Raw genomic sequence first — 22,616 nt, 5'->3', positions numbered from 1 at the left:
AAAAAAAGAGAATGAAAGCTGGAGCTGCGCCTGGAACTTTCTTGAATGAGGTAGACAAAGAAAATAAAAGAAGGGGGATAGAGATAAGGGCAACGTGTGTGGAGGAGAAAAAGAAGAAGAAAAAAAAAAAAACGTATAGATGAAATGAAGCCTGAGAAAGGAGAAATAATATAATAAATAAAAAATCCTAATTAAGAAACGTTACCACAATATTTTCACAATAAATTTTAAGTAGCAAATTGTTATTAGTTAATATTGGTGAGTAAAAAAATAATTTCAGTGGTGGGTTCAAATTAGAACTAGTAATAACTTTCCACATAAATTTTGTTGTGAAAGTATTGCGAAAAATGTTGTAGACGTAACACTTCTCATTAAAAAAATATAATTGTTGGTAAATTTTATATTATTTAATGAGTACAAATAATTCTATTTCCTACCTATTATGTAACAAGGGTATAATAGTCAATTTATATAAACTACATTTTCTATCCTTCTACTTTTCTTTTCAACCAAACAAAAGAGTTTTTCACCCTCTCACTTTTCCATCTCTCCAACCAAACACACACGAGGGAAAACTAAATATTTTCTATCCTCCCACTTTTCCATCCTCCCACTAATTTTCTATTCTTTCACTTTTTCACTCCTCCAACCAAACAGACCCTAAAGTAAACATTTTCCTCTTAACTGGTGAGCCTGGGGAGAAACTTCCCCACCCCCATTTACCCCTCCCACCAAACCCCCTCCTCTCCTTTTTTTTCTCTCCTATTTTCTCTCCCCCTTTACCATTTCACTCCAACCAAACATACCAAAAATGAGAGAGAGAAGAGAGCAAATGAGACAAAAAAAAAAAAAAAATGGAGAGAGAGAAATTAGAGACTTATAGTGCTTGTGTAAAAGTTTAAGCACTATAGCAGGTTGTAAAACTTTTTACATTTTAGGTCAGCAGTGACCGTATGTAGGTTTATTTATTTTTAAAGTTAATAATACTATTTATTGGATAAAATTTATGTACAGTATCTTAAGTGTTATTCTATCGATTCCCTTCTTAAAAATTCAACCATGTGACTACTTAACTAAAAATATATACTTCTATCTCATGAAAAAAAAGGACACATGGGGTCCGTTTGGATACAGTTAAAAATTGAAATTGAAAACTGAAAAACACTGTAGCAAAATAATTTTTAAATGTGTGAATAGTACCGTGGGACCTATTTTTAATGAAAAAGTTGCTAAAAAGTGAAATTTGTGAGTCCATGAACAGTGCATGGTGTGCACTGATTGGCTAAAAATGATTTGACAAGTCAAACTTTGCAGTTACTGTTCATGAACAGTGCATAAACAGTAGCCGCAACAGCCCTAAAACGTGTGAAAAAAAAAATATGGAAAAACGCAGACACAAACGCTTTCAGCTGAATCCAAACATACTCATGGTAGAATTATAAGAAGGAAACCTAAGGAACAACATGTAAATACTGTACTTAATTTTTCTCTTATGTATTTTGCATTTTTATGGAATATGCATAACGTAATAACGGGAATGCTTTTAAGCAGATAGGATTAACTTGTTGACAAACAGTACTCATAGTCTTTCTTGTGTGGTTAAAAACCTAAATTAATTAAAACTAAAGAGCAATCAAAGTCTCGGGACAACGATTGTTTAAGTACAAACCATAGAGGTCAGACTCATAAATAACAAAAAAGTCTACTGGTGGACTATCATACAAAATAAACCAAACTCAGGGAAGCTGGAAAACCAACTGCACGCAATCATCCACGATAGAAGAACACTCAGTCACAGCCACAAAACCGTGGGGATAGGATTCAGCCATACAAGTACAATGTTAGTGGTGAGAAGAGAATCGTACATTTATCATTTTCTCCTTTAACCTAGGAGTGGTGGGAGCCTCGCATTCCTACACATGTTGACATTCATCTTGGTCTATTTGCGTTTCTGAATAATCGGATGGCCTATCATTCCATCACAGAAATCTTTGTTAACAATTTCCTCATTAATTCTTTGGGACCTAAAAATAATTCTTTCCTAGACTTGCAATATGGTACTATTCTATAACAGCACAATAACACGTTTAAATACCACTAATTACACTTATCTTTAGTCTAGTCAGCACCGACCCTAGCTCACATGCAGCATCACAATATGAAAACATTTTTTTAGAGGCTGGTAAGTAGATGATTATATATAAAGCAACAACTTCTAACTCTAAATAATGTTGAAACGACACTTTTTGTGTGTAATCTGTAATGGGACCATAAGGAGAAAATGCCAACAGGTCTAATCTCTAATAGTTTGTTTGGATGGATGGAGAGTAGAGGGGAGTAGAGGGGAGGGAGAGTAAGTTAAATTACTTTGTTTGGATATTTTTTAAGGGAGGAGGGGGAGGGATTTGGAGTAGTTTGGAGGGGTTCTAACTACTTCTAACCTCTTATTTTTAATTTCCCCAAATTGGAGAGATTTGGAGAGAAAGTAGAGCATAAAAATGATTGACTAAATGAATTACCAAATTTACCTTTACCATATTAACAAAATTACAAATTATGAAAATACTAATTATTCCTCTCTCCTTACTTAATTTTAAAAACATCTAAACAATGTGAAAGATTACCATTCCTCTCTACTCCCCTACCCACTACTCTCTCCCTCCAAACTTCCAAACATAGCATAAGTTTTCAGGAATTTCTCCCCAAGAAAAGAACCATACATTGGGGGTAGCTTTTGAATATCCTTCTCTCCCACTTGTATATTTTATATGAAAAAAAAAAAAAAAAAATTCAACTAATCTCTAAATTTTAAAATATTTGTACATATTACATTAAATGATTCATAAATAATCATCACACTATAAGGTGTGGTTTGGCCAAAATAATCAACGTACCACACCTTAATTTTGCAGTCATATATGTGATATGGTGCGGTATATCAAGGTGCAGTTTGGTCAGTTTTGTTCTGGATTGGCCTAGCTCAAAGTTGGGTTTTCTTTATTTTGGGCTAATTTCTTAAATGTTAGGCCAATTTTTCTTTATTTTGGGATGATTAAGAGTAGCCCGACAAGTTTTAGGTGGGTAAGGGCTTATCTTTTAGTCGGTTTAGATGCGGTCATACGATTTGAGCGGTTTGACGAACATCTCTCTTATATCATTTATAGCATATTAAATCAAAGCTTACACAAGGTATATATTCCCTAAGAGTATATAAATAAATTTATGTAAATGATTAATGCATCTTTTTTCTTCCTCTTTTTTACTCTTATATGTAGCCCATTTATTTAAAACATATTCAAAATATTATTCCTAAAAATAGATAAGTAAATCTCTTTAATAGAAGCCTTCCTTATTTGCCATAAATTATTATTATTATTATTATTATTATTATTATCCATTTGGAGAAAAAATAGGGACATTTATGTTTTTATTTTTAAATAAATGACAATTGCGATTTTTGTGGTTAGGACTTAGTAGTTAGAGATTCTTATTGCAATTGTCATCTAATAGAATAATATTTTTATTTAGTTTTTATTATTGTTATATTTTTCTTATATTGAATTTTATATTTTTAGGAATGTAAAGTCATATTTATTATTTGATTTATTTAAAAATGATTATTTTTTTATAAGTTTTATAATTCTTAAAACTATTATTATATATTAATTGTGCAATCTCTAATTTTTTATTTTTATAAATAAAACAACTATGTTGATAAAAAATGTTTAAAAATTATTAACTGTGATTAATATAATTTGAAGATAGTTTATAGATTACGAACAACATAGATAATAAAGTAAAATAAAATAATGTTAAAGTTATGTAAATTAAAACCCATTAGTATCTTCCGTTGACAATGTTGCTGAAATCATCCACACCGAGATTAGCAAAGAAAAGTGAACTGTTCCATCAGTGACCTTAACATTAGGAAAGCAGAAGCTACACACTTTTGAAAAAACGCAAGACATTATAGTCACAAAGCACGATTTGTTAAGACCTAAGAGGCTTTAAACTCTGACCTTCTGTTCGAACCACATATATGCTTTAATATCCTTACGTAAGTTATGGCTCAAAGCGTGCCAACATTAGAGTGCTCAGGTTAAAGTGTACCAACATTGATCCATCAAATATTCTTTTGGTGAGAGGAGAAACCCCTTACAAAGAGTTCGATTAGCTGAGAGATTGAGTGTCGTAATCTATATCAAGTACGTACGAGAGGTTCGACTTTAGAGCCCAATTTTATAGCTTTTGTCAATTTTATGCTTTTCTTTTCTCTTTTATTAATTTTATTGAGAAAGAAATACACACACAAGAGAGAGAATAAAGTTCTAACATAAAGGCAATTACAGTTTTGAGCCCAATTTTTAATATGATTAGCCGATTAACATATGCATGAATACACAATTAATCACAATAGAATCCCAATCAACAACACACACCCAAACACCGTAAAATGTTTACAGAGAGAGGAAAAAAAAAAAAAACTGGCCAAAAAAATATCTCCGTTGCCTATAGTAACAACCAATTTCACTAACACAAATAGTTACAATATGTAGCACTTATTAACCCTCCAGACTATGTTAGGTTTGAATCTGATCTCAATAGATTTGGAAATTGGACAGGGTGAAGATAGAGAGAGCAAATGGATTTTTGCTCTAGGGTGAAGGGTCGCTCTCTACCTCTTCAATATGAGAATTGGGTCATGTATTTCGTGTGATTAGAGGGTTATAACATATACGAGAGGGCTAAGTGGATGGGCACAACAAAGAATGGATGTAATAGTTTTCTCTCTCGTTTGCAATCTTGCTCAACCGGGAGAGGGGCAAGTGTCAAGCAAGATCACTAGATAAATGCTTCTAGAAAACTAAATTTCTCATGACAATGAGTTCTCACTTGATTGAGATCCTCAATGCCGCTTCAACACTTTAACCTTTCAACCAAGTACAATGAAACTCACAAACGTATAAATTATAATGAAAATAATAAATTATAAGGAAATTCATGAAAATTTGACACCAAATATGCCAACAATAATAATGTATAGTGAATCCTTCCTCTTAACCTTGTGTGGTGTTAAGATTTTCCTAAGATTTTTTTTTGAAAATTAACTATTTTGTTCTTCCTTCTAAGCCATTGACTGAATACTTTCAAGATGGATTTGAAATTTATGTTTAGTAGGTTCTAATCTACTCAAGGATTTGAAATTCATGTTTAATTGGTCTCATCTACTCTTTCTCTTCAATTATTTACTATATTTTAATTTGTAGTAGTTACATTATGTTTTCTTAACCTTCGATTTCGCAGATAGTCTTCAAATACGTTAAAAGGTTTTTACATGATTGAAAACTGCAAGAATTTCAAAGGAGCATATTAAAGGATTGCCCCTGTAACCAAAAAGTCCAAGGTAACCCAGTCCGTGATGTCCGAGAATGACTTCTTCTTTTAACCTTTTTTTTTTGGTTGAAAACGATTTCTTGTTTAACTACCACCAGAGAAAAAAGAAAAAAAGAAAAAAAAAGAACCCCATAATATATATATTGAAGAAAGAACACGTATTGCTATCACTGGGTTGAAATCGGAGTTCTCCAACTTCAAAAGCCAACTAACATAATAACTTCCCACGAAAGCCCCATCTCATGTAATATGAACACTCTTTATATTCCAATAACTTTCTTAACTTTCATTAGAAAATAGCATTGTAATATGACAAGGTCTTCCACTCTAACCAGGTATATCTTTGATAAGGTCAGCTTTAGATTGTGAAAATAAATATAAGATGATGTTCCAATGACGAAATCAAATTTTTATATGACAACACAAGTTCTAGAAAGAAAAACAAATAGTACGATAGGAGTGGCAGCGATTTTGAACCAAGAGTTTTTGAACATGCAAAGCAATTGAGTACGTAGACTATTTTTTTTTCCGCAAAGCAAGACTGTTGCGTTATAAGAATTCCAGAAGAAGAAAGTAAAAATAAATATACTTATTAATCAGGTCATATTAGAAGATTGTGCACTGTGATTTGGTGTACTTCCAATAAATCTTTTCTATTAAGTTAGTATTATGAACCTTTTTTGTATTATAGAAATGCATGCGAAGTTGAAAACCTATACAGCAACACCATTTTTTGCCTTAGTTCAAACAGGCAAGGGCAAATGGTCCATCCAACAACCCAATATAGTATCTATACCACTTTCTTTTTGTGAAAGGCCAGATTTGAAGTTGTGAATTTTCAGTTGAACTTTTTATAAAATATTTCTATCATCCTACTATTCCATGAGAGAAAATCACCCACAATCAACATGTGGATTAAGTAGGTTCAGAAACGGGATGAACATCATTTTCTTTTTTTAAAAAAAATATCCAAGGCTGGAGAGAGCAACCATGAACGTGGGTGTGAGGTAATTCGTATAGTACCTAGTAACTAGTTACCTCCAACTTCAACTAAAGAAAATTCAAGAAAAAGAAAATCAGAAGCAAGAGACAAATAAAGAAAATAAAGGATAAGAAATAGTTGGCCTGTGACTAACAATGCAGTACCAATATGGACTTTTTTATTAGAAGGGGAGATATTTATTTAATTGAATATATAAAAGCAAGTCTATTCAGCCAAAAGACAAAAATCTAAAAGTAAGTATAAAAATTACACTCCAGGGACCTCCAAATTACATAAATTACATAAGCACTTGCCTATAAGGCCCAAACGAAGACGGTATAAAAAAGAAATTGAATATTCTTGAGTAGGTGAATGTTGTATTCACCCTTGCGTCAATGCTTGTATCATGGAAAAAGGGCTAAGTTCAAGATTCATTCCTATCAGGTTATATAAAGTTGTGTAAAAATATGTACAATTGTTATAATAATTATGTAAATTTATACTAGTACTATTCATTTAGCATTTAGTTTTTTTTTTTTTAAATTATTTATTTACGTATCTCAATGATAAAGGATAAGAATAGATGATAGTTATTGTGTGTGAAGAAAATGAAATAATTAAAAAAAAAAAGTTAATATTTAAATGAAATGTAGTGTGAAATAAATAATTTGATATGAGTATTTTAAAAAATGAGTATGTAAAATAAAAAAAAATAAATTCTTATGTTAAAATACTCATTGGCTCCTTCACCGCAGTATGTGTATTGAGGGACCATCTTCCGCCACTTGATGACCAGTTCCCTATATATAATCCATGATTAGAGTAGAGAACAAGGGTGAACATAAAATAAATGATTAAAGGACATCATAGAAACCACTAAACTAGAGTTTGTTTTAAAACCACTAAGCCATTTGGAGACCATTAATTCTGCTTAATATCTTGTGGCTACTCTTAAATTCAGGAGGTATGCTTAATCCTCGTAGAAGCTAATGAATAGTGTAAATTTTTGCTCCATGTTACGAGTTTTAGGGTTAAGTACGTAAGCTTGTCCCTGTTATTCTTAAAAATTTCATACACTGTGGTGCGGTTTGGATTTAGCTTATTTAAGTCTGCGTTTTGCTCTTTCACATTTTCTCTTCTTTTTTTTTTCTTTTTTTTTTTTTTTGGTACCAGAAGTTAACTCTGATGGGGGATAGACCTGCCAGTGGGTACTGTGCACTGTGCACGGGACCCACTAGCACCTTGAACGTCCACCCATTAGACTGAAATGGCACTGTTTGTGGATCCCGTGTACTGTTCACGGGACCCACAAACATCTTTTTTTTTTTTTTTTATCCAAATTTTAATTAAAAATGGGTCCCACAGCACTATTCATACATTTAAAAATTATTTTGCTACAGTGTTTTCAATTTTCAGTTTCAGCAAAAATAAGTTGTATCCAAACGGACTCTGTATGTTAACAGTGGCCAAAGTCCGAATCATTAATTTTCCCCGGGAGAACCAAGTTAAATATATCAAAAATGAAATTCAAATATATATATATATATATATAGACATATGTATATAATATGATTTATCATATGTTATTTTCTCATATATAATAAAAATATTTACATCAAATTATTCTTTACATAACTCAAAATAAGGGTTTTTCGTCCCTACCCAATCTATTTGCAACTCGTGAATTGTGTTTTAAAACATATTGATATAATTAATACTATTATTTTAACATTTTAGATCAATTTTTTTAGGAGAACCAACTTAAATATATATAAAAAATTTAAATCCAAACTAAAAAAAAAAATTAATTATATGAATTCTCTTCTAAATCAAATTAATATAATTAATATTATTTAAACATTTTAGATCAACCTCAACATCCTCCTATACATACTCTTTAGAGATAGTCATTGGATTAGTTGGAGGATGGATTGGGCACAATGTGGAGTAAAGACTTGAGTGGGTTTATGACTTTTAGTCATACAATGAACCAAAAAGGAGAGATGAATCAATTTAAATGATTTAGGAGCCTTATATGGGAATACAGATTCCAAAATCAGAATTTTTGTGAAAAGGGGGTAAGCTTGACAATTAAATAAGTAACAAAAATCTCAACTCAACTTGTTAGGTTCTAAAAGTTTAAAACAATTTGCAAACTGTGAGTACAAACTTGTTTATATATAGATTTCTAAGTCTATAAGTTTGATTAGACAATGCTTAAAGTGATACAAGTCAAGAATCAAGAGCATACAAGCTGAGGAAATAAGAATTCAAATTCTGAAGCATACAAGCTGAGGAAATAAGAATTCAAATTCTGAAGCATACAAGCTGAGGAAATAAGAATTCAAATTCTGAAGAGTTCGATTGCTCAAGACTAAGTTTCGACTGATTGAAATACGTGCTCTGCAGATTTTAAGTTCAGCTCATTGCTCATTAAGCCCAATAAGTGATTAGGGTTTCAAATCAATTTCACATAGTATATAAAGGAAATCCTAAGGCACGTTTTGTAGAGACTTTGGACGTGCTCTTGTGAGATCTAAAAACTATTGTTACTAGAAATCATTCTCATATCTTTAGAATCAGTAGATTTGAAGTTGCTGCAACAAGATCAACAATTGTTGATGATCTAAATTTTCAAGGGTGGTCTTGGAGTCACAAACTAGAGAGTTTGTATTGCTAAACCTTTGAGTGGGATCTCAAAGTCACAAACGTGGGTGTTTGTGCAAAGCAAATCCAAAAGAGAAAGAGTCCGTGGATTTGGAGTTTGCATGTGATCGTGTCAGTAAGTTACTACTGGAGGTAGCGATATATTTAAGGTTAAATCTTATTGTAAAAACTTCAATTCACTATTAGTGGATTTGTTTGCCTTGAGGATAGGTCAGGTTAAATTCTCCCTAGGATTTTTATCTTGAAATTGTTGGTTTCATTGGTTTTCCTAGGTACTCATATTGTTGTCTTATTTATTTTTCCACATAGCATGATATGATCTCTATAACTGTTTAACCTAGATCTGAATAATAAACCTAAGTGTCAACTTGGTTAATTAACTAGGTTAAAAAATTTGTTTTAAAGGGGTCTAAACAAACAAACACAACTAACTCGATCAAGCATATTATATAAATAATAATAAAAAAATTGTATGTACTATACAAATTCATAGGATTAGAAATTTCGTCTTCATTTGATCCAAAAACTAATCTAGGAGTTCTCCACAAATATGAATAATTATAATTTACAATGAGTTCCAAAACATCATACATTATACAATGAGTTTCAAAAATATGAGAAAATTTTTTATTGGACAATTGAAATAGTTCACATATCCAATTAGATCCATATTTTTAACAATTTTTGATTTTGCTATATCCTAGTGACTAGGTCTAGAATTATGTGTTGTCATGTGGTTAGTCTCATAAAAACTAGTTATTATGCCAATGTACCCCTTTCGCGGGGTCTAAAGCATAGTCAGATTGCATATATAACTTTTTAGAAATTATCCGGTCTCATTTTGTCTCATACTAAAAAAAAAATATATATATATATATATATATATATCATATACATTTAAATCATAATTTAGACAAATATTTCATTCAAATCATGGTTCTCTTCACAAAATATACATTTATAAAATAAAACCAAATCAACTACATTTATATTATTTCAATAAGAAACTAATTCTTTTCTTCAAATAAAAACAACAAAAATAACTAATTAAATAATTTGTTTAAAGAAAATACAAAATAATATTTAATAAATAAAATATTGTATTTTAAGTAAAATATAACTAGTCGAGAACAATGTTACTTACATCTATCAATGCCTACTCAAAAACTCTTGCAAATTCTAAAGAACACTTAAAATGACCTAAAAGTCTTCATGGTCAATTCAATTACTAAAAAAGATGTCCCAAAAATTACTTTAATAAGTTATCTTAGAGTCTAATTACTTTTTTTTCCCCTGAGGTGCTTCCCTCAATAATTTCAAAATTATTCAAACACCCTCTCTTTGGGAATCCTTTGACAAGTCTTCTCTCTAGAGTTATCTAACTTAGAGTCTGTTTGGATATCGCTTATTGCTAAAAAGTGAAAATTTATTGCTGAAAATACTGTAGCAAAATAGTTTTTAAATGTGTGAATAGTGCCATAGGACCCAGTTTTAAAGTTGATTTTGTCAGATTTCGTATTTGCGAGTCCCATGAACAGTGCACAGGATCCAGGGAAAAAAATACAGATGCACAAAACGCCACTCCTACCGCTATCCAAACTCACACTTAGAGGCAATTAATGGGTCAAAGGAAGGCTAGAGTTTTGTTTTGTTTTGTTTATTTTATTTTTAAATTTTTTAAATTGAGTGTATATATATATATATATATATATTACTAAATCCCCCCATGCCACAATTACTTAATCCACTTTTTTTTTTAAACATTTTTTTTTGGTCCAAAATATTTTTTATAGATAAAAAATATTTAACATAGATTAATTACTCATCCCTTTAACCTAAACATATTTTTAAAACACAAATCTCAACATTTTTTTTTTTCTCACTATTTGTCATTGATATTTTAGCTAATTCTTATCCAACATATATGGACTATAGTCAAATTGTGTTCTGTCATTTACTCATTTTGCATCAAAGCCCATGTTGTGACTTGTGAATGTGAGAGACCACGACATGTATGTATGCTAGTATATCTGGAGGGACAATACCATAACCCGTACTGACAAGCAAGTGCTATGCATCACGCAATTGGCAAATAGAAATAGAGACGAGGCCACATAATTTAGCCAACCAAAATAGAACCAATAAACAAAATCGAAAATTTGACTTTTATTCTCTTCTATTTTCTATTTCTATATAGCCGGTGCGTTTGAATGCGGCCAATGAAGACACTCTCTACTTTACTAAATGCGAAAGGAAAAGTTCTCCCTAACTCAGTCATAGCAGCCATCAACTCTCTCTCTCTCTCCCACACATGTATAAATATCCCCATAAATTTCTATTACAAACAGACTTAGCCTAGCTCTCTCTCAGAGTCCTAGAAAGACAAGAGAGCAGGACTAATTCAAGATTTGTTGGAGAGGAAAAGAATTATAAAACAAAAAAACAGTGAGAGTCACAAGAATTTCATATTGCCACCAACCAAATACTGTTCTTTTTTCCCTATCTCTTTGTTTCTGAAAATACAAAGCTTCAAGAAAACCCAACAAAGTAAGCATTATTTTTCTTTCATTTCATTTCATTTCCCCACTTCTTTTTAGTTGATGGGAAATTTCAGTGAATTTATAAAAAGAACAGAAGCTTTAATGGTTTATGTAGCATTTACTCTTGGAATGGCGTGAAAGGTTGAAAACTGCCCTCAACTTAATTATATGTAGTTGTACGTCTTAGGTTCGATCAGTTGAGGTGTCATGGTCCCCTGACTTTTCTAACACTTCACATTCAGCTCAACTATTACTGAATGTAACGTACATGAATTTCATTTCATTTCATTTTCTTATCTTTCACATCTTTTTCTCAACAACCAAACACAGATATAACTTTTTTTTTAACTCTTTCAGTGTGTCCTCTCTAGCTTTTAGCTTCCATTCTATAATTAACAATCTGGGCATGTTCTTGTTTCTGTAAATTTTCATTAGAAGAAGAAGAAGAAGATGGAAGGAATAGATAAAGCAAGAGGCTCGGAAAGGCGGACAAGCCGTAGCTTTAGCAGAAACGTAAGCAGGAGCATGAGCAGGCAAAGTTGGAGCATGGAAGATGTATTTTCAGGTAATAGGCACTCTCGCCGAAACAGTCATGTTGACGAAGATGAGGAAGCTCTAAAATGGGCTGCCATTGAGAAATTACCCACCTACGATCGTCTAAGAACAAGTATTATCAACTCTTACATGGAGAATGAGCATCCACATGCTAAAAAAATGCACAAAGAAGTGGATGTAAGAAAGCTGGATTTGGATGAGAGGCAAGAATTCATTGACAGGATTTTTAAGGTTGCAGAGGAAGATAATGAGAGGTTCTTGAAGAAGTTTAGAAATAGAATCGATAAGTAAGTTCTTTATTGCTTTATCTAAGTTCTTGAAGAAGTTTAGAAATAAAATGAAGCACACAAAGAAGAGAACAATGATTTTAATGGGTTTTTCTAAGATTTTTTTTTTTTAATCAAAGATTAATTATTTCTAAACAAGTATTTTCTGAACAAGGGATAGAATGAGCTGTAATTTTTTTTTCTTTTGTACTATAATAATTATATGAATATATTTTTCACACATAAATGACAGTCCTGGTCCATTATCCACCCGCCTAATTATATGTGCAAATAAATGACCATAAAAGAGATAAGTTCAAAATCGGTAGGAAATAACAAATCACTAACTTTTAACTTTTAACATTAAACATCAAACTAATTTTGCTTGGAATTTAAGATTGTGTAAGAAAAGTGTCATTTACTTTGTGAGTGTCAGTAAGCATGCCATGCAAGTAAATGATCCTGATTAATCACTTTCATTCTTCAACTATTCTGTGTGTAATTGTTATCTCATATTTTTCTTCCTAACAAGATAGTTGCTTGTCTTTGTCATATGCTACGACAAACAAATTATACTTAGAAGTTAATCAAAGTTGACAATGGTTCTTCCTGTTCCCTTTCTTTGTACTAGTAAAATAAAATATTATTTCTGTGATTTTGCTTGAATTTGTGGTTAAATTGGCTTGAGCTACTTTAACACTTTAAAAATCATTTAATTTCCGTTAAAAATATAAAGTAGTTAAAGCAATATTTGACAGGATATGTTAAAATATTTCCTTTTATATATTCTGGACTTGGCATGTCAAAGTTTGTTGTATGTACCTAACCGAGTCGACTCAACTGAGCCAACAACATTTAGGTGCAATTTTGTTATTGTAGTCTAATCAATTTGCTTTTATTATAATTTCAGGGTTGGTATCCGACTTCCTACTGTTGAAGTTCGGTTTGATCATTTAACGATTGAAGCTGATTGCTATGTTGGCACAAGAGCTCTTCCCACTCTTCCAAATGTTGCCAGAAACATTGCCGAATCGGCTCTTGGTTTGCTTGGGATTGGACTGACCAAGACAACAAAATTAACAATTCTTAAGGATGCCTCAGGAATTGTAAAACCTTCAAGGTATATAAATTAAAATTTGGGGTGTGACTAGTTATTATAAAATTCAAGAAAGAATGATAGCATTTGAGCTTAAAATCAACTTCAAGTTATATATGATTTCTAATGTGAAAATTGGACCATGTATAGAGACAATAATCTGTCGGCAGGTGGTATATATACAATGAACCTAGTAACTTATAGAAGTCATTCTTTCCTGGATGTAACTCTATTAGTACCCACATCATAGTTGATCAAACTGTTGCTAATTATACTAATCGTTTTTATGCACCCATTATTTGTTTTGTTATATAGGATGGCCCTATTGTTAGGGCCCCCATCTTCTGGGAAGACAACCCTTTTGCTGGCATTGGCTGGAAAGTTGGACCCAAGCCTCAAGGTTAGCTCATCTCAATGGCTCCATTGTTTCTTCTAAGAAAAGACAAGGGTTGGCTTTTTTATTAAAAAAAAAAAAGAAAAGAAAAGAAAAAAGACAAGGGTAATTAGCTAATGATAAATTCATGGAACAGGTTAGAGGAGACATCACTTACAATGGCTACAGGCTAAATGAGTTTGTGCCTAAGAAGACATCCGCATACATTAGCCAAAATGATGTTCATGTTGGAGAAATGACTGTGAAAGAAACTCTAGATTTCTCAGCAAGGTGCCAAGGGGTTGGAACTCGATACGGTAATTTACGGAAAACAAAAATTATGTTATTGTTTTTACTTACTAATAATCATTCATCATATCAACGGCTTGTAAAAAAAAAAAAAAAATGAAAAATAATTTGTGCCTTTAGCATTTTTCTATGTTAATTAATTCCTATATATATATATATAATTTTTTTTTTTTTCTAAATGATAACAATTTTTATTTATTTTGGTATAGAACTCTTAACTGAACTTGCCAGAAGAGAAAAGGATGCTGGAATACTTCCAGAGGCAGAAGTTGATCTTTTTATGAAGGTACATACTACAAATTTAGTCAATAATTAATATTCAACATTAATTTTTTCATACTTAATTTTCGATATTTTAGTTATCTCCCAAGTTAATAATTTGTTGTTGGTATTTCTTGAAATTAGGCAACATCAATGGAAGGAGTTGAGAACAGTCTCATTACTGACTATACCCTTAAAGTAAGTTACAATTAATATAGCCTCCTTATTTCTGATAGCTTCATCTCATTTAATTGTATGGTTATCAAGTCCTAACCAAGCCACTTCTACTGTCTTTTTTAATAATAATGATATTAGTTGCCAAGAAGGTTTTGCTTCTGACTTTTTAGCAACTCAAATTCGAACAACTCACTAAAATTATAGTCACCATCTATATACAAATTTTCAACTCAGTCAAAAATTTCTCCTCAACTACTCCGCTGACGACTGTCATTTGTTGGTGGATAATTGGGGCCCTTGCCTTGTTGGTTTTTTTGACACTTTCCCTGGTGACAACTTTCTATTTCTAAAAAAAAAATTGAATTTTTCCTAGTGACCTCAAGTACCCATTCACTTTATTCTCAAAAAAGAGAGTTCCCATTCACTTTTTAAACATGCCTATAATTGCCTAACTTTGTCCCTATTGAAATACCTCTAACATGTCACTTTTTTGTTCATTTTTAATTAAACAGATATTAGGGCTTGATATATGCAAGGACACCATTGTTGGAGATGAAATGCAACGAGGGATATCGGGTGGACAGAAAAAACGAGTAACAACAGGTCAATTAGAGAATTCAGCTTCATTTTCTTCTACCTATATTTTCTTAAATTGGACTTAATTATCATGTTTTAGGAAAAAAAAAAAAAAGGATATATTGGTATAAGTGGGTATTAGGTACAAAAAGAATACAAATTTCTACACTTATAAAATTCAAAAGGTGGCTACAAACCATATTTTTCGAATTTCATAGGTTCAGGATTCAAGGAAATGTAGCCTATGAGTTCAAATGAGCCAAACTTGATTACCAAAAAAAAAAAAAAAAAAAAAAAAAAGGGCCAAACTCATGAACTTCCACCTACCCCTCAATAGATTGAAAATGTATCATTTGAATTTGTCTACCCAAATAGCCACCAAAATATATTATCACTTTGTCTTCATGTTTCACATGGAATACCTGCAGCCAAAGATTAAATAACATTCTTTAGCATGGAGATAGGTCTTTTAAAAAAAAAATTGGAGGAATAGTCACTAACCCACCAACCCACCCTAACAAATATATGGGAGAAAAAAAAAAAAAAAAAAGACTCTTAATCGTTGGGGTTTGGTGACCTATCAACCTAGCTTGTATATGACCACATTTTATATGCGGAAAAAAAAAATAAGAATAAAATAAAGAAAGTAAGAAAGAAAGACCCATACATCCATGTAAACCAATAAAATTTCAAATGTATAGTCGATGCATCCTGAACAAGAAATTTAACTATTAAAAAACAAAGTTCATCTTAAGCAACATTCTTAAAGCGGTAATGGGATTAGCTTATCTTAACAAGTCCTCATTGATTCAAGTTGCAAATTCCAATTAGTTCAAAAAATAAAAATTTTTTGTCGTCAAATAAAAAATTTGAGAATTTAAGATTGAGTCGTGTCTATACAAAAAAGAAATCCATAATCTTGTGACTTGATAGTAAAGATAGCATATCACATATTCAAATCCTATCTTACCTAGAAAAAAAAAAAGATTTTTTGGGTTGACATTTGCATCCAATTATTACCATTACTACCCCACACTTGAAAATATGGTCGCATGCATATGTAGGGATAGGTTTCCACTCAAGTAAAGGTTGATTTGGACCTCAACAATACAATGTGGGTTATAATTGTTTTGGACCAATGTAAAAGCCCATTTAAGTATCAACTAGGCCTAAATTATGTTACTAATGTGTCACTCAAGTGGATCTATAGTTGGTTGTTAATATGCCAAAAATTTGATCAAATACAGGAGAGATGATTGTTGGGCCAACAAAAACACTATTCATGGATGAGATATCAACTGGTCTAGATAGCTCCACAACATTCCAAATAGTGAAATGCTTGCAACAGATTGTACACCTTACTGAGGCCACCGTATTGATGTCCCTACTCCAGCCTGCTCCTGAGACATTTGATCTGTTTGATGATATCGTCCTACTATCAGAGGGCAAGATTGTCTACCAGGGCCCACGAGAGCACATACTCGAGTTCTTTGAAACATGTGGCTTCAAGTGTCCTGAGAGAAAGGGTACTGCTGATTTCTTGCAAGAGGTAAACTTATTGCTAGATCTTGTTACACACTCCTTACTATCAAGTCGGGTTTTGAAAACACGACTTTAGCCTATGTGTATGTACGTACTAAGTATGCTAAAGTGACCTTAATCAATTTATAGGTGCATAGTCAGAACTAATTTGTTGTAACTCATATAGGTTACATCAAGGAAGGATCAAGAGCAATATTGGGCAGATGGAACAAGACCATACCGGTACACATCGGTATCTGAATTCGCTAGCCGGTTCAAGAGATTCCATGTGGGAATGCAGCTTGAAAATGAGTTGTCAGTACCTTATAACAAGGCCAATGGCCATCAGGCAGCTCTAGTCTTCAAGAAATATTTAGTCTCAAAAATGGATCTCTTAAAGGCATGCACTGACAAAGAATGGCTATTGATTAAGAGGAACTCTTTTGTCTATGTGTTCAAGACTGTCCAAATTATTATTGTGGCAATCATAGCTTCCACCGTGTTTTTGAGGACCAAAATGAAAACTAGGAATGAAGAAGATGGGGCGGTATATATTGGTGCACTACTATTTTCCATGCTCATTAACATGTTCAATGGCTTTGCTGAGCTATCAATGACCATTGCAAGGCTTCCTGTATTTTACAAGCAGAGAGACCTCCTCTTTCACCCAGTTTGGACTTTCACACTACCAAGTGTGGTTCTCCGGATCCCAATGTCTGTTCTTGAGTCCGTTGTTTGGATGGTCATGACATACTACTCCATAGGATTTGCCCCTGAAGCTAGCAGGTAATTATACCAATATTTCATTATCTTCTCGAGATAAACCAATATATGATTATCATGCACATTATTTATTTCCCAAAGGCTAATATGGTCTAATGTGGTTGAAGCATAATAAAAGTGACGTCAGTGGTGGACTTAAGTGAAAATGATGTTGTTGCTTCAATTACAACTGACCATGTTAATCATTGCGAAAAAATGTTACGGAAATTTTGTCATAAGGGTAGTTAAGCATACTATAAAATTTTTGACAAGTGAACATTCTATCTCAACCCCATGGACAGGTTCTTCAAGCAACTATTGTTGATATTTCTGATCCAACAAATGGCCGCTGGGATCTTTAGGCTCATCTCTGCAGTCTGCAGGACTATGATCATTGCCAACACTGGTGGAGCTCTCACTCTCCTACTTGTGTTCCTACTTGGAGGTTTCATCCTTCCTAGAGGTTAGTGTAAAATCAAAATTTTTAACATAAATTTCAAAGCAGTGAAAACCTTTCCTTGAATAAAAAGTTACATTACAGTTTGTTGAACTAATTCAAAATTGGTTTGATTATAACAGATGAAATTCCAAAATGGTGGATTTGGGGCTACTGGGTTTCACCTATGTCATACGGTTTCAATGCCATTGCTGTAAATGAAATGTTTGCTCCGAGGTGGATGAACAAAAATGTATGTTTTTACAAAATACATTTATACATATTTTAAGAAACATATTGAAACGAATTTCAAAATATAAGAACATGGTAAGAAAATTATGCTTTTGGCTCACTAAAGAATTCTAGTTTCTGATCAATACCTGATTCTACTGCAGGCTACAGACGGTGCAACCAAATTGGGTGTGGCAGTTCTTGAGAGCTTTAATGTTTTCCCTGACAGAAACTGGTACTGGATTGGCGCAGCAGCACTGCTTGGGTTCACAGTTCTATTTAACGTCCTATTCACCTTAGCACTTATGTACCTTAACCGTAAGAACAACATTCTGTTCAAGGGTGCAAATGAATTTGCAATTTCATTTTGTTTTCTTTTGAATGACAATTTTTATTTTTTCTCTTGTTGATACACTAGCAATGGAAAAGCCACAAGCAATATTATCCGAAGAAGCTGCAGATGAGATGGAAGGAGACAACACAAATACAAAGGAAGAGCCAAGACTCAGACGACCTGTGTCGAAAAGAGATTCTGCTTCTCGATCATTGTCTGCTTCTGATGGAAACAATACAAGTATGCAACAAAACAATATTGGCAATTTTAGTTTTTTTGAACAGTCAATCGTCAATGTGAATTACATTATGTTATTTGTTGCCTTACATGGACTTGAATTCCCTCAGGAGAAATGGCAATTAGGCGAATGAGCAGCCGATCTAATAGCAATGGAATAAACAGAAATGCTGATTCTACTCTTGAGGCAGCCAATGGCGTTGCTCCCAAGAGAGGAATGGTTCTCCCATTCACTCCTTTGGCAATGTCTTTCGACAGTGTGAATTATTATGTGGACATGCCTGCTGTAAGAGTCCACTGCCCATCTTCCATTATTTTTCTACCAAAAAGAGATTATATGTAATCATATATTATTCAAAAATAAAATGGTGTCTCTAAATTAGGATTTTTATAAGCCTAGCTAAACTACCTCTATCACTAACTTTGTTGTTTCTGACAGGAAATGAAGGAACAAGGAGTAGCAGAAGACAGGCTCCAGTTGCTTCGAGGAGTAACAGGAGCATTTAGACCTGGGGTCTTGACAGCACTTATGGGAGTCAGTGGAGCCGGAAAGACAACATTGATGGATGTTTTAGCAGGAAGAAAGACAGGTGGTTACATTGAAGGTGATGTTAGGATCTCTGGATTCCCTAAGATTCAAGAAACCTTTGCAAGAATTTCTGGTTACTGTGAACAAACTGACATTCACTCACCTCAAGTCACTGTGAGGGAATCCTTGATTTACTCAGCTTTCCTTCGTCTCCCTAAAGAAGTCAGCAATGAAGAAAAGATGGTAAAAAATTATATAACTACTATAAATTGTCCTAAACCTTGTATGTGGCAACTTCTGGGACTAAAACAATTTCTTCTTGGGTTTAATCTTTTCAGATTTTTGTTGATGAAGTGATGGAATTGGTAGAGCTAAACAATCTCAGGGATGCTATAGTGGGGCTTCCAGGAATTACAGGGTTGTCAACAGAACAGCGGAAGAGGCTGACAATTGCAGTTGAGCTTGTTGCCAATCCTTCAATCATTTTTATGGATGAACCAACTTCAGGTCTTGATGCAAGGGCAGCAGCCATTGTCATGAGGACAGTGAGAAATACTGTAGATACTGGAAGAACGGTTGTGTGCACCATTCACCAGCCTAGTATTGATATCTTCGAAGCCTTTGATGAGCTACTATTAATGAAGAGAGGAGGACAAGTCATCTACTACGGACCTTTGGGTCGAAATTCTCACAAAATAGTAGAATATTTTGAGGTATTTTTTTCTTCTTGATATTGTTCTTCCTCCATAAGTTATAAATGTATAATGCGTTATCTGATTTGATACTCATTTTGCAGGCAATTCCTGGAGTGCCAAAAATCAAAGATAAGTACAACCCTGCAACATGGATGCTTGAAGTAAGTTCAATGGCTGCTGAAGTGAGGCTTGGAATGGACTTTGCTGAACACTACAAGTCATCATCCTTGCATCAGTAAGTCAAGATATTAGTCATAGAAATACAAGAGCAATAGTGATTACCAGTCTTGATCTAACATATGCATTCATGTGCAGGAGAAATAAGGCCTTGGTAAAAGAGTTAAGCACTCCTCCACCCGGAGCAAAGGACCTATATTTTGCCACAGAGTTCTCTCAACCCACATGGGGGCAGTTCAAATCTTGCTTATGGAAGACATGGTGGACTTATTGGAGAAGTCCAGATTATAACCTTGTCAGATTCTTTTTCACCTTGGCTGCTGCCCTAATGGTTGGGACAATTTTCTGGAAAGTTGGAACTAAAAGGTACTCTTCTGTTTCCTTCTAATAGAATAATTTGAACCATTTCATTGGTTTTATGGGCAAACTAACTTTCATCATTCTGTTGACTAATTATTTTCATTGTCTTAAATGTTTTATGGTATAGGGAAAATGCAAGTGATCTTACTATGATCATTGGAGCAATGTATGCTGCTGTACTGTTTGTAGGAATTAATAATTGCTCGACAGTACAACCGATAGTAGCCATTGAAAGAACAGTGTTTTATCGAGAAAGAGCTGCTGGGATGTACTCTGCAATGCCTTATGCCCTTGCACAGGTTGGAAGGCGTTTAATATTATCATCCTATTCTCAATGAAAATTCATGTCTCTTGGTATTTTTGTGGTCTTAATTAGGGAATTTTATGCATTCTACCGTTTTTTTTAAAGACCAAGTTTTATCAGATTTTTGAAGAAACCCAACGATTTGGGTTCATGAATTATGTTCATCCACAAAAGGTCCACTAGACTGTTTACATAGTAGGTCACTTAAGCTCAGGTTTTGTATGGTACTTCACTATCAAAAGAGGGTTAATGTCATTTGGATCCTTGCAAATTACATTGGTTTATCTTTGATCTATAAGCATCTAAATTTTCTAGGAGACCTTATTTTTATAGGAAAGGGTGCTCAAATTTTTCCAACGACAATGAATTTTAAATTGATTGTTACCACTTGGTTCAATCATTTCTAAATAAGAAAATAACTTTAATTTTTGATATGCAGGTGATTTCTGAAATACCATATGTGCTTGTTCAAACTTCATATTATACACTTATTGTGTACGCCATGGTGGCCTTCGAATGGACAGTAGCAAAATTCTTCTGGTTCTTCTTTGTCTCCTTCTTCTCCTTCCTATACTTCACATATTATGGCATGATGACTGTTTCCATCACGCCAAACCACCAAGTAGCAGCCATTTTTGCAGCAGCATTTTATTCTCTCTTCAATCTTTTCTCAGGCTTCTTCATCCCAAGACCTGTAAGTACTATTTCTCCTTTCAAAAATAATTTTTTAGGAATAAGTTAAATCATTCTTATTTTTGACATATATTTCATTGATTTTTGAACTTTCAGAAAATTCCAAAGTGGTGGGTTTGGTATTATTGGATTTGCCCAGTAGCATGGACTGTCTATGGATTGATTGTGTCACAATACGGGGATGTGGAGGCCAAAATTACTGTACCTGGGATTAAGGATGGAGTTCCTATCAAAGAGTATATTGAAAGCCATTTTGGGTATGATCCCAATTTCATGGGGCCAGTTGCTGGAGTTTTGGTTGGCTTTGCAGTCTTCTTTGCGTTCATGTTTGCCTATTGCATAAAGACTCTAAACTTCCAGAACAGATAGAAGAGAGCTGTAGAAGAAATTCTTGTTATAGCAGGTTCTACAAATCAAAATGATTCCCGCAATCTAGATTGAAAAATACTGATAGTTGTATAAGGCTTCAATTTATTTTTGTAGGAAACTTAAGTATGTCATCTTCTTCTTCTTCTTTATTTTTTTTTTTTAAGAAGCATATATTCATTACTATAGAAAGATAATGATGAAAAGTTTAGTTAGAAATCTGAAAGCAGTATTGTAAATGTAAAGGTTATTGGAATTGTTATTTTGGAAGGAAGAAGTTATTAAAAGTTGCAATTACATCCTATTCAATTTGCATTGTTTTATCAAAATTTTTTTTTTTCCGACCTTGTCTTTTAGTACCGCAAAAACACTAACATAAAAAGAGTTGGGTCTTTAGATGCTTCATTGATTTTATGAAATTTTGTGGGCATTTATATTCGGGCTTGTGAAATCAAATGAAAGAGTCAAAGTGCAAAAATGGAGGTCAGAATATTTCACTCCTACGAACTTTAATGCATGAGGCGAACTAAGAGGTGGAGTTCAAGTTAGAAATTGTGTTCTCCCCTTTCTTGTACGATCTTCATAGGAGCAAACTTCAAAAAACAACAAAGAATTATGTTACGAAATTTCCTACTGTTCCATTATTTTTTCCTCCCGATTTAAGCCCCATTTGCACAAATTTGTAACTTATAATTCTCATCTAAGAGTTAGAGATAACCTATAAATTCTACTGCAAAACCCTCATCCATCTCACCTTCTCCCTCACTCATTGCCA

The 22,616-nt window shown here is 33.0% G+C and overlaps 1 protein-coding gene across 1 annotated transcript; it reads left to right on the top strand.

The window, feature by feature from the left end:
* The first annotated feature begins 11,302 nt into the window (after positions 1-11,302).
* On the top strand, positions 11,303-22,145 carry LOC126725369 (ABC transporter G family member 35-like). The gene is made up of 22 exons (XM_050430069.1): positions 11,303-11,590; positions 12,019-12,425; positions 13,315-13,524; positions 13,816-13,900; positions 14,031-14,190; positions 14,392-14,468; positions 14,588-14,641; positions 15,133-15,223; positions 16,444-16,745; positions 16,905-17,503; positions 17,782-17,942; positions 18,059-18,168; positions 18,311-18,464; positions 18,565-18,720; positions 18,828-19,003; positions 19,157-19,489; positions 19,585-19,959; positions 20,043-20,176; positions 20,257-20,484; positions 20,606-20,777; positions 21,222-21,476; positions 21,572-22,145. Exons 2-22 carry the CDS (start codon positions 12,034-12,036, stop codon positions 21,842-21,844), a joined length of 4,497 nt encoding a protein of 1,498 aa, XP_050286026.1. The 5' UTR covers positions 11,303-11,590; positions 12,019-12,033; the 3' UTR covers positions 21,845-22,145.
* Positions 22,146-22,616: the final 471 nt, after the last annotated feature.

This window comes from Quercus robur, chromosome 5 (assembly GCF_932294415.1).
Source record: "Quercus robur chromosome 5, dhQueRobu3.1, whole genome shotgun sequence".
Classification (NCBI taxonomy): Eukaryota; Viridiplantae; Streptophyta; class Magnoliopsida; order Fagales; family Fagaceae; genus Quercus; species Quercus robur.
Note: the sequence above shows the minus strand (reverse complement) of the source record. Positions and strands in the feature narration are given on the sequence as shown.

Coding starts and splice junctions, on each gene's coding strand:
- LOC126725369 (XM_050430069.1), top strand. CDS start 12,034: ATGGAAGGAATAGATAAAGCAAGAGGCTCGGAAAGGCGGACAAGCCGT. Junction 15,224..16,443: donor GAAAAAACGAGTAACAACAG/GTCAATTAGAGA, acceptor GATCAAATACAG/GAGAGATGATTGTTGGGCCA. Junction 16,746..16,904: donor CTGCTGATTTCTTGCAAGAG/GTAAACTTATTG, acceptor TAACTCATATAG/GTTACATCAAGGAAGGATCA.